General features: G+C 50.7%; 4 protein-coding genes across 4 annotated transcripts; 3 read left to right on the forward strand and 1 right to left on the reverse strand.

The window, feature by feature from the left end:
• Nucleotides 1–731: 731 nt before the first annotated feature.
• Nucleotides 732–3,698, forward strand: BCR38DRAFT_431330 (acyl transferase/acyl hydrolase/lysophospholipase). The gene is made up of 2 exons (XM_040860095.1): nucleotides 732–1,113; nucleotides 1,180–3,698. The coding sequence occupies exons 1-2, from the start codon at nucleotides 900–902 to the stop codon at nucleotides 3,390–3,392; spliced, it is 2,427 nt and encodes an 808-aa protein (XP_040716069.1). The 5' UTR covers nucleotides 732–899; the 3' UTR covers nucleotides 3,393–3,698.
• BCR38DRAFT_431332 (ribonuclease III domain-containing protein) lies at nucleotides 3,699–5,346 on the reverse strand. Its single transcript, XM_040860096.1, has one exon. The coding sequence runs from the start codon at nucleotides 5,230–5,232 to the stop codon at nucleotides 3,961–3,963; it is 1,272 nt and encodes a 423-aa protein (XP_040716070.1). The 5' UTR covers nucleotides 5,233–5,346; the 3' UTR covers nucleotides 3,699–3,960.
• A 262-nt stretch (nucleotides 5,347–5,608) lies between these two features.
• BCR38DRAFT_484394 (uncharacterized protein) lies at nucleotides 5,609–6,033 on the forward strand (the record flags this gene model as incomplete). Its single annotated transcript, XM_040863744.1, has 3 exons — nucleotides 5,609–5,652; nucleotides 5,709–5,891; nucleotides 5,964–6,033. 3 exons carry the CDS (start codon nucleotides 5,609–5,611, stop codon nucleotides 6,031–6,033), a joined length of 297 nt encoding a protein of 98 aa, XP_040716071.1.
• A 424-nt stretch (nucleotides 6,034–6,457) lies between these two features.
• On the forward strand, nucleotides 6,458–7,024 carry BCR38DRAFT_187261 (uncharacterized protein). The gene has a single exon (XM_040853976.1). It carries the CDS (start codon nucleotides 6,658–6,660, stop codon nucleotides 6,940–6,942), a length of 285 nt encoding a protein of 94 aa, XP_040716072.1. The 5' UTR covers nucleotides 6,458–6,657; the 3' UTR covers nucleotides 6,943–7,024.
• Nucleotides 7,025–12,252: the final 5,228 nt, after the last annotated feature.

A 12,252-nucleotide genomic window follows, 5' to 3' on the forward strand; every position in this document is an offset into this window, starting at 1 on the left:
TATTTGCAGTTCTCGGTGGCGAGTAAGACGAATCGTCATGAACCCAATACCACTACTTGAGCCTTGGGAGAAGTGCTCCTCCTGGTAGCTAGAATCATACCACTCAGATTCTACTCCTGAAGTCAGTGGACTCAATTTTGATAGCTTTGGTCTGTTCGACATCAGAAACCTGGGCGAATCTTGGATTCAACCCTCATGAGTACTTGAGGCCCGAAGTGAAAGCTTCCAAAGACAACTGTCACCTACATAGAACTAATCATGTACGACTGAACGAATTGTATCAGAGTAAGGCACTGAAGTTGCTGAAATGTGTGGGATGAATTTTGAAAGTGAGCGACAGCTCCTGTCTGCACGAAGTGTCAATTCCGCTGGGAAGTTAAGACACCATTTCCAGCTCACCAGCATACCACAACATTTATGGCTCCAGAGAACCGCTCTGACACTGTCAACTCAATCGCCCCGACTTCGAGTTGGAGTTGTGAAAGTCAGGCATAAGCTGTGTGGTGGTATGGGAGACATGTCGTTGAAGTAAGCTTATGTGTGTCTGGAGTTCAGTGAATACCATACCCCTGCAAGCTTGTTTTCACTTGAAGGCAGGCACTTGTGACAGGGGCTATCCACAATCCTGCATGTCAGACATTGCATCTTAAAGATAAGCATCAAACGAGGCATGATGTCAACGTCGAATGATCGCGATGTGTAAAGCCGCGAAGCTTGTTTTCTAAGTCAAGAAGAACTTCAAAAACGGCGGAGCATCGAGTCCGGAGTCCGGAAGTGTCTGGGGTAGATTGAAATCCGGAAGTTTGGAGAAACTCGGCATTTGTTCAGGCAGCCTCAATTGAAGCTATGCTCGTCTCTTCCCAACCTCCCACCAGCAAGGCACTTCTGGATTCGCGACCATGAGACCTGCTGCCCTGCAGGAACGAGTGAGACCGCTCCGCAGGCACAGGAGCTTGCAACTAGCGCCAATCTCCCACTGGGCGTTGAGGATGCGCATGCCACCTCTGCGTTTAACACCCACCGCGGCGGGAATCCGGCTACTACGGCAAGGCCAGTTTCCTCGTGGCTTCTTCTCCTCCAGGAAACAACGCAACAAATCAGCATTTGGTAAAGGTTCTCTTGCAGTCACGCCGGCAGTTCTAACTTTGGGTGGCTTGCTCATATACTTGCTTTACCCAGGCAATGAACTCCGCCAGGCACGACAAGTCAGAGAGAAAATTGAAGAACGAGAAAGGACTGAGGAAGATGAAGAGACCCAGTCCCGGACGCAATCACAACCGACGGCTTGGACGTCCTTTACCGGCAATTTCGAAAGTTTTTCCAAGGTGACAGATATCGAATGGTCCACAATCCCAGATCGCGTCGTCGACATGATAGTGCCAGAATGGTCCAAGTCGTTGCCCATGTACATTCGAAAATTGCAACATGAACTGTCCATGGCCCCTGGATCGCTGGCCGATGAGATCTGGAATGAGGCCCATGACCCTTTTATCAACCCTGAGATTCAGTACAAGGCCAATGTGCGCGTCTCGGATGAGTTATGCGACGATGAGAAAGAGTATCTGGCACGGCGGAAAAAGGTTGCCACTGCTGCCTTGGCCAGGTACCTCGGCCTAGATGAGAAAGAAGTCCATCCCGACGACGTGCCCACCATTGCCATGTGCGGCTCGGGCGGGGGCTTACGCGCATTGGTCGCGAGCGCAGGCTCACTCGCTGCAACTCAAGACGATGGGCTGTTCGACTGTGTGACTTACACTGCCGGTGTAAGCGGTTCATGCTGGCTCCAAACACTCTACAACTCATCCATCACGAACGGCCGGTTTGATCGCCTCATTGCCCATGTGAAGGCGCGCATAGCTGTTCACATCGCTTACCCGCCAATCGCATTCTCATCTGTCTTGTCGGCACCAACCAACAAGCTTCTCTTGAGCAGCATGGTTGAGAAACTCCGGGGCGATTCCAACGCAGACTTTGGACTTGTGGATGTGTATGGTATCCTCCTAGCGGCAAGACTACTAGTCCCTAAGGGTGAACTGGAAGTCAATGATCGCGACTTCAAGCTCTCAAACCAGAGAGACTATATCAAGTACGGGCAGAACCCAATGCCCATATACACGGTTGTACGACACGAAATTCCAGTTGTAGGCGGCGCCGTGACGCAGGACTCACCGTCCGAGCAGGCTAAGAAGTTGGCCAAGCAGGAGGCCTGGTTTCAATGGTTCGAGGTGACCCCCTACGAGTTCTTCTGTGAGGAATTCAATGCTGGTATCCCTACTTGGGCTATGGGACGAAAGTTCGAGAATGGGGTCGATGTGCCGCAGGAGGTTGGCTTCCATCTGCCAGAAGTGCGCATGCCGATCTTGATGGGTACTTTTGGAAGTGCATTTTGCGCAACTCTGAGCCACTATTACCGGGAAATCCGGCCTCTTGTCAAAAGTCTCTCGGGATTCCGTGCCGTTGACGAGATGATCTACGGCCGCAACGATGATCTGGAGAAAGTACACCCCATCGACCCGACCAAGGTGCCCAACTTTGTCTATGGCATGGAAGACCAGCTCCGCTTCACCACGCCGACCAAAATTTACGAGAATGAGTACATCCAGCTCATGGACGCGGGTATGTCCAACAACCTGCCAATATACCCCCTTCTGCGGCCGGGACGAAATGTAGATGTTATCGTCGCCTTCGACGCCTCTGCCGACATCAAGACAGAAAATTGGCTTTCAGTTGCCGACGGCTACGCCCGCCAGCGCGGCATCAAAGGCTGGCCCGTCGGCGCAGGCTGGCCCAAATCCGGCGAAACCCCCCAAGAGACCGAAAAAGAGCTCGCAGCCGCCGCCGCCGCCTCCCCCGCCGAAGCCGAGACCAGACTCCGCGAAGCGCAAAAAGACGATCCGGCCACCCCCCAAAGCACCTCCGAACAAGAACGCAAAGCGCTCCACGACCAGTCCCACCCCGAGGACTCCGACCTCGGCTACTGCACCATCTGGGTCGGCACAACGGAAGAGCGCTCCTCGGAACCGCCTCCCCCCTCCAAGGCCCTCCGCGACGACACGACGTGGCAGCTCATGGAGCCGGATGCGGGGATCGCGGTCGCCTACCTGCCCTTCGTCGCGAATGAGAAGGTGCAAGGTGTCGATCCCGCGAGTAGCGAGTATATGAGTACGTGGAATTTCGTTTACACGCCCGACGAGGTGGACAAGGTTGTCGCGTTGGCGCGGGCGAATTTCGATGAAGGGAAGGAGCAGATAAGGGCTTGTGTTAGGGCTGTTTATGAACGAAAGAAGAAACAGAGGCTGGAGAAGGAGAAGGAGAGGAGGAGGGAGGGGAGGAGGAGGCTGAGGAGATTGGGGATTGAGGGGAAGCTGGGGGAGGGAGATCATTTTAGTTGACGGGGTGAGTGGGTGAGTGAGTGGGAATACCCTTTTGCTAGATGATACTGCTGCTAAAATGTGTTTGGTGGTGTAGAGTGTAGATGGGTAATTTGCACTGTAGATGCGCGACATAGATCGAAGAGAGCAGGATGATACCCACGGCAGGCGGGTGCTATTGTCACGTTCACCCTGACCAGCGCTGCTCTATCCTACGTAAGCAAAGTCAGACGAATCGTGATCAAATATGGGCTGGTACTTGACATGAAGGCATTGTACATGATAATCGATTGAACAGGACCAGGTTGTATATAACCCAACAGAATATGTACACTCATTTCGTGGAGCGGGTTTCTCTACTTTTATGTTCTACATGCCCTCCCTTTCTTGTGTGTTATGGTACATTTCGGTTTGACTTTTGATGAGGGACAAACAGACATGTGCCAGACCAAATTCTTCTGTCCAGCCGTGGCCATGTCGCACAATTGTACACTCTCCTTTGCAGAGATTGATAGATCCTCGTACACAGATAGACAGTTCTTATGTCCATCTCCCCGTGACCTCCTTCCTCTTCTCCAGTCTTCATTGACTACGAGATAATCTCTCCAATGTCGATATACACAGGCTTCCACGGCGCCGCATCCTCGGCAAAGGTATCACTCGGCAGGGCCACTTCACCAGGGCTGTACAGGTACCAAGACTTGAGCGCATTCTGGGCGGCAATGACCCTCGCCTCGTCCAGACTCGACCCAGCTCCCTCCCCTAACTTGTCCTTTCCGCTGTAAATGCCCACAACGAACACGGGCGTCCTACTCATGCGACCCGTCTCGCTCTCCAATCTTGCCACGGGCGCCTCAAAGTCCTCGCGTGCGCACAGTCGTGCCAGCTCCCTCGTGGGCACCTTGAACTCGAACAAATTGGACAGGTCGAGCGTGCGCGACAGGAAGTGCGACTTCACAAAGCTCTTTGCGTTTTCCCGGCCGCAGTGCAGGTAGATGGCGCCCACGACGGCCCGCACAAAGTTGGCATGTGCATTCTGTGCTGCGTCCCTCAATATCTTTTCCCGTTCATTGTGCTCGTTGCTCACCGCGGCCATGTGCATGTTGGACACGGACGCCTGGCCCGGCACCATCTCGCCGAAGGCGTTGTCGTACGTGACACGGCTGCTCATACCGCGTCGCCACTTGAACCGGGCGATTTCGGCGCTTTCGGCTCGCACGTAGCCTCCTTTCTTCATCTCTACCGTAGGCCTCAAAGGGTCGAACTGTAGGTAACCAGGGTCGACCTCCTCTCCTGGTGCGGCTGCAGCTTCCACACCCCACGCGCGAGCGACCCTTTGTAAAACCTCGGGGCCTGCGTAGCCCTTCATGGCGGCGAATGTGATGGCGAGAGGGAGACGTGGGTATCTCGTGACTAGGAACTCGGAGGTGTGATATTGGAGGAGACTGGCGCCCAGGTAGGCCAGGTTTGTGTTGTTGAACTTGGTGTTTGAATCGGCGGACGGGTCGATGAGGGCGCGAGCCAATGTTTCTAACGGTAGTCTGGGAGATAACGAGAGACGGGCGTGCAGCGCTGCCAGCTTTGCGGAATATTGCGCTCGAGAAGGGGGCGGTGACGGAAGAGGCAGTGTCCGCGGGTCAACTTCCTCGGGGTCTTCTTGTATGAACTCATCTTCGTAAATAAGATCGGGCGAAACTGTCGTCGACTGGCATCGTATCTGGAGACATGCTGTCGTGCGGAGGCGGGGTGACGAGGTCGATGCTCGCGGTGCTCTACTGGCGAATCTAGATGCCGATATGGTTCGTGCTGGAGGGGCAGCCAGCAATTGGCTCGATAACCGTTCTAATCTTACTCTCTTCATATTTAGCAACTATAGTCCCTCCCCCAGCGCATAACTCGGCGTTGAGATTCGGATATGTTGCCGTAGAAATCGTAATACCAAAGGTCGACGATGGGTATCTGGCGTCTCGTGTCGAAGTCTTGCTCGAGAAAAAGTTTCCTATTGGAAGCTGCTGTCGGGAGCTCCAATAAGGGACCAAAACGGCCGTGCGCTCATGCAAGATACATTGAGGTGAACCGGAACAACCATTTCCCACTTGAGCGCCTGCACTCGACCACCCAGGAACAGCTACATCACATTCATTAAATTTAGGGAAGCCAATTGCCATCAATTCCCGAAAAGACTCAATTCATAGCACACTCGGTCAAAATGGTGAGTGCCCCGATTGATTGAATGAATGACTATCGCTAATCCGCACCAGGGTGGCGGTCCAAGAGTCCCGTAAGCTCAACTCACATCGCCCCGCGAAACAACCTTGAATTCTGACCTCAATCCAGGTACCCCAAGCACGTCTGGTCACCATCCGGTGGTTGGTACGCTCAGCCGTCCAACTGGAAAGCCAACACCGCCGTATTCACTGCCGTCATCATTGGAATCACGGCCTTGACATGGAACCTCAGCGCCCAGCGCGAATACAGACATAAGATGCCCGAGCCCGGTCGCTTCTACCCAAGTCGCTAGTACGTTACGAGTCTCCCCAGAGCTCTGCATGGCGACAAGGGGTTGGAATGAAGCTAATGTCAATCCTGCAGTTGGAGCAAACAGATCGTCGAACATGAGAAGGCGCAAAAGGCGAAGAAGGAGAACGAGACCTCATCATGAGGCGAGGCGGGGCGACCGGAAACACCACATTGTACATATTGTGCGGATCATGGGGAATTGAAGGCATTGAATTCAGCGTGCCTTCACATCTTGACCCGCATCTTTTTGCCGACCCGACCAAATTGCTGGATTGCCTACCCTGACGACTTCGAGCCATGCAAATGGACGCCGCAAGATGCAATGAACATTTGCAACTTTTGCACTTGCTTCCAATACGTGCCATTGGATCGACTGCTAAGGGCCCTCTTACATGGTACTTGGTTCTTGCCCCAATGGACCATAGGATAGATAACACGTACAGTTCGAGCGCTACATGATCCCGCGATTGGTATCAACTTCGAAAGGTCGGGTTGCCCCTCGACTTGCGCATTTGCCACGTTCGGAGTTATGTTTATGGCCATCCTCAAAAACCTTACCGCCTCAACTTGCCCTCACCAGTTTAACTTCACCATGGTGACTGGCGCCCCTCCAATTAGTCCCAAACTATGCGGCATCAGACTGATTAAACAAATTACGAGTGTTACAATGATCGGGTGTTAATATTGCTGGCTGTTAACGCAGGTTCAGTTTCTGTACCAATTCACGCTGCTGATGCGTCCTCATGACATTTGACGGTCGAGATAGATGAGGAAGAGAGATGGAGGGATTTTTTGTGCTTTTGTTGTCCCCCTCTTCTACTCCTCTTTTCTCCCTGCGTTGCTGTCAAACCTCTTTCGTGAACTTTCGGTACTGATAGGACGACATGATCTCTGTATTAAATCGCGATCATTACTGACCATGTTCGCAGACCTGGATGCCAGCGGCTTTGGAACACCATTGTCTTCTGAGCAAGTGATATGCATTCAGGGGCGTCCCTATGCATCCCCTGAGCTGAAAATACTGGCTCCGTATCCCTCCTTCCCCAATTGAAAATTGAAGCTTGCCACGACTCAGCTTCGGCGGGACTCATAGAAAGCTGGGGTGTGCGGTCAGAGTTCGATATCCAAGGGGCAATGATTGGATAGGAAAGAGGGGCATATCCTTTACTTTTATCCACGAAGAAGCAACAGCAACATAGAAGTGAACCGTGAAAATTAAGATATGAAAAGCGAACACCGCCTAGTACCTAAAGACATCTTGGTAAACGGGAGGAAGGGGTTGGGGCGGAGATGATGACGGAGACCAAACACCCACAACCTCACGGCATATAATGATGGTAATGATCGGGGAGATGTGTATGGTAAATGATAGAACCGATTGTCAAGGCTGAAGGTCCAATGGCTTTGTACGTGACTCTCAAAATTGATTGCGTACACGACCAATGGCAAACCAACGTCGCATACTACGACATAAACTTGTTGGTCTGATAGGCCAACACCCCATCTCATCCCCCTTACTGGTGGATGGTGACGCTAAATTCGCTTCTGGATTGAACAACGGCCTGTACACATATAGTATCCTGCTGTCTCGGTGTGAGACATCGCATTCGTTATTGAGAACACTCGGTCATGTATATCCCATGAGCTTGAGAAGCATTGCCTTTTCAAACATTAAAGCACTGTGCTTCAAGATCTGGTGGCTGTAAAGAATGCCTGGAGTGGCCTGCTATTGAAAGACGAGGACACAAAGGACGATAGAAGCAACGCTACACTCAGCCGCTACATTTTATGCTTCATACATAATGAAGCATCATATGGTCCCTGTTACCCGGTTTTCCTCAATGTCTAATGTGTTTTGTTGTGCTTTCCAGCAACCAGAATATGTACCGGTGCTGTTTCACAGGGCCTTTGCTTCCAAAAGAGTAACAAATCTCATAAGGCACTTCCCTCAAGCAGATACCAGGCCTGCACTTTCCATAATATCATAATTCGAGAAGTCTCTCTTGTTTAGAGATCAGTTGGTTTCGTTGGTGTCCTCAAGAAAGGAGCTGGAAGTTAGCTGAAAACCTTGGTCATTCGTTGAAAGACTGAGGTACTGCATCACAAACTTTCTGCCGTATCTTACTAAAGATGGAGCGGAATTGTTGTAGGGGTATATGTCAAATACGTAAAGCTGGTCCGGTCTAACAGGTTAGTCATACCATGGACTATAAGTCCGCCGTAACATAGACTTGCCTCGACCTACGTAGCAGTAGAATCGAAATTCTAACACTGGTTGGGGCATGATTTCCAAAAAGCTGCGATAAAAATGGCCTAGTAGCATGTCTGATAGACTGAATCAAAAGCATTCCAAGCATAATATCGCTAGAGTTGCGCAGTTTATAGTAACTCGATCTGGACCTATTTTAGACTCGTCAACACAGCTATATAACTTACTCCAGTTTAATCAGGAGCGCTGGAGCTGAATGGTCGAGAGATAGTTGAAGTCTGACCAACGTCAGTAGCTAATACCCGCGCATCCCATGTCATGTCATTTGCTGTAGTCGTTACCCGCTACCTCAAGGCAACGTGGTGATAAGAATGATCCCTGGCCAGCGTACCGCTACCTCAACGACAAATCGAGCATTTCCTCAGATGCCATGCTACTAATTGTAGACCCAACACATCGAAGTGTTTCAAAACCTAACAGGGGTATCCCTCTACTAGATTATCAGTTCGTGTAACTTTTTTTGGTGAGACATTCACCGCTTACCACGTACATATGTCTGGCTAGCTGGGCAGCTGGAACTGAAGAATGCACCTGTTTCAACAATCTTCCATAATATACCAACAACGACAGACAGCATCGGCTCGGTTTCTTTGAGGTTTTTCAGTTGAAGAGACAAACCCGCATTTCGGGAAGGATGTAAGCAGCTGAAACTCCTATGTCCGTCCATGAGCTGTCAGCTGCTGAGGGGAAGCTGAAATTCATGCAACACGATGATAAGATAGTATCGGTCGTCTACCAGACAAGAGCTCTGTTTAGCCATCATACAATCAATAGTGAGCCGCGTGAGGTTGCATCACAGGGACAAGAATATCCTGGAACGCAATCAAGAAACACGAAACCGACGAGCCGAAGGTGGTGTATGTAGGGGTGAACCCACCCCGAATCTAACGAACGGTACATATGCCTCCAAACCGCATGATCGACGTTTTCGAATGCTGTCTGATTCGCTGTAATTGCCGAACGAGATCGTAGATATTCAACGTGGCGACGTGGATGACAGAATGGTCCCAAGTTCTTGAGCTTCGGTTGAGACCCTGAAAGTGGAGTATCAGGGGTCCGCACGTAAGGCTTAATGCATAGCAATCGACCGTCTTGATAACGGGTTTACCAGTAACCTGTCTCCTTTTGTCCAGTTGATGGCACTTCTCCGGACGCAGCTATCATGCTTGAATTTGTGATATCCAATCATACAAGTGTGTATGATTCTGTATTCTGGGTTTCCGCTTTGGTCCAAGGGGGAAATTACCCGACCCAATGTAATGCTTAAAGCGCATGATGCTTCGTGGAGACGATGGGTACTCTGTAGTGATAAGCGCCGCGCAAGTGAGAAGCGCAAGCGGGTAACGCCACCTGCAACCCCTCTTTACGATATAAAAATAGTATTAGAGGGTAAAGCTTTTATACTGGGATGCTGCCGACATGCAAAAAGGCTGATGCCCGGGTGTCGGAGGTGTACGAGTTACGATAATTCTATACTATTACTAGGATATCTAGACGTATTGTAAACCATAAGTCGTGGAAGGTGGTTGGTATTCATAAATGCTCTGACCCGCTACCGCTTTTTTTTAATTTTTTTTTTCAGCATGTTGTCAGTGATCATCAAGCTGCATACTGGAAGTCCTGAATTATTTTGGATTGTGGCAGAACCAAGCCGCTTGTGGCAGTTGCCTCCGTTTGATGCAGGTCGGTGGCTGGGAGAAACGTGTGCATCGGTGTATGCCACATGCACGTTCGAACGAGTAACGAGACTCTAGCCTGCAAACCCATTTTCTTAGTCGGGTTGAAACACATAACGCCAGCTTGCGGCGATAGGTGATCAGTACTTGCGAAGGGGTTCGGTAGATGGTAAAACGATATGATGGATGAGTGTTTGGTACAACAGACCGACTGCCGGTGGTGCAAGCGGAATTAAACTACATGCTCCTCCATGTTATACCTACTCAGCGTACGCCGAAAATTCATCGTCTGAAGCCGTTCATACCTCTTTTCCGAGTGTCTGAAGATAGATATGGCCGGGGAAAATGTGGTCGCGCTTCTTCGTTCTACACATGGATAATGCTTGGTCCATATTCGTTGGCATGATTAATCAAGCAGGTTCTGAAGCGCAATAAAGAGTGCCTAGAAAAACCCAGATTCTATGTTGGCTCAGACGAACGGAGGGCCGTCATGGAAGAACGTAATTGTGACAATTGTGACGTGCTATTTATTGGACCTTCTCCTTTATTGGCCATGACTGTGAGCTTTCTGCACAAAGGCCATCATCATCTCACAGACACCGTTCATGTTAAACCAAAACAGCTGCCTGAAAGAAATCGGGAATTTTGCGCTCGAGCTGGGAACGAGGGTCCTTGCAGGCGAGCTCCTGCATCATCAACAAATAAGAGCTTGTCGACCAATCACTGTGAGAGGGCAAGACTTCAGACGAGCCAATTTGATGACGAAAGGATTTATGAATCAGTCCAAAGAGAGGTATCACTTCCTGAAGAGTACTAGCTCGGTGTAGTTCGATCGACGCCAAATACGACTACTATTCTGCTTTGAAGTATTCCAAGATCCAACATCGTTAGGCAATATTTGACTTCAGTGAAGGCACTCTTCGCAAACTCAATGCATGACAACACCTTACGAGGCATTCAAGTTTGGAACAAATGGGAATGAAGAAGAGACCAAAGCATCGTGGTGTGTCCCCATTTAGCTGTCTGGCAGCCCCATTTGCCATGTGCGACGGCTGCAGCCACTGTCTAAGACAACGCGGAAGCCCCATAGTAATTGGCGTTGAGCCGTGCTGATAATGACAGAAAAGGCAGCAGAGGGTCTCGAGCCTCGTCTGACCCCATTCCCAATACTGTGGTCGACTGAGTGGCCAAATTAATCCATAGTGATCTGTCAAATTCGTCCAACCAGGCTGGGGAATTGAGGTAGAAGGTGCGAAACTTGGAGTGTACGCTCTCGAACCTAAGACAATACTACAAGGGATGTGAACGCACTTGCTACCCCATCGCCGTTGGATTGTTCGGATGACACTCGAAGTTTCGTGAGGCATTTGACAAGCTGAAGACGGGATAAACTGCCAACAGTGAAGCAAGCTACAGAGAAAGGGAAAGGCAGGCTTCCTGTGGTGGAGGAAATTTTGCTGTCCTGGACCCTTGCAAAGCTTGGGCTGATGCTTATTGGATGTGGTTGAAAACCAAATTTCAAATGCATCAGGCACGTTACCCAGTTCTGATAAAACCCAGGCTGGAAGTGGGTGCACGCTCTATCAGACCCCTGGACTTGCGCAACGCTTGCGATTATACTCGACCAGGGTACCTTTGGCTAAGCTCAGGAACCGGTCGGCTAGAGTGAAAGTACCTGCGCCGGCTCACTGCATCTGTTATATTTGAGAAGCCCATTGCGGTGGACGAAGAGCCGTTAGCAGTGTTCTGTAATGGTTGCAACTCAATCCACAGCGACTGCTATTCACTTTTTCAAGGGAGTCTCAAGCTAGATGGGTCTCGGCGACCCGCTTCTCACGTTAACAGAGTTGCAAGTGAGCTCTGCTAATCGCTAATCAGGTACGAGTACATGACCGAAAAGGTGCTATCTGGCCGGGAACTCGGGAGTCGCAACTCTGTGCGGGAATAGCCAAGGAACAGCCCCCCGGCCTTCCTGTCTGCTCCTAATCGCTGCGAGGGCTGGCCACTGGCTGATGAGTGGCCTGTTTCGATGTGCGCACCAGCTTTTGGCAATAGCCTGCAGCGTCCCCAGCCCGGGCAGCTGGGCATTGTACTTCGTAGTCGGGTGCGCAAGCAAAGTGGACACCCGCTCCAAAACTTCGCTGGAAACGCCCTTTCGTTCCAGTTTCTCTCTCCTGCCGTCGCCCCCGTTGCCATCTCGACCTCTTTTCTCAATCCTCCCATCCAGATCGGCCGTTCCACTGCCGCACCACACCGCTGGTCACCCGTTACGTTCTTTCTTGTTTCTTGTTTTGCTATTTCCCCTCATGATTCGCGTGGTTTTTCTTTTCGAGTATTGTATAAACTGCCCCTAGTCCCAAATATATACATACTTCGAAACCACTGGAGCAATCCAACGGACATACGCCCCATCCCA

Source organism: Pseudomassariella vexata (genome assembly GCF_002105095.1).
Source record: "Pseudomassariella vexata strain CBS 129021 chromosome Unknown BCR38scaffold_6, whole genome shotgun sequence".
Taxonomy (NCBI): domain Eukaryota; kingdom Fungi; phylum Ascomycota; class Sordariomycetes; order Amphisphaeriales; family Pseudomassariaceae; genus Pseudomassariella; species Pseudomassariella vexata.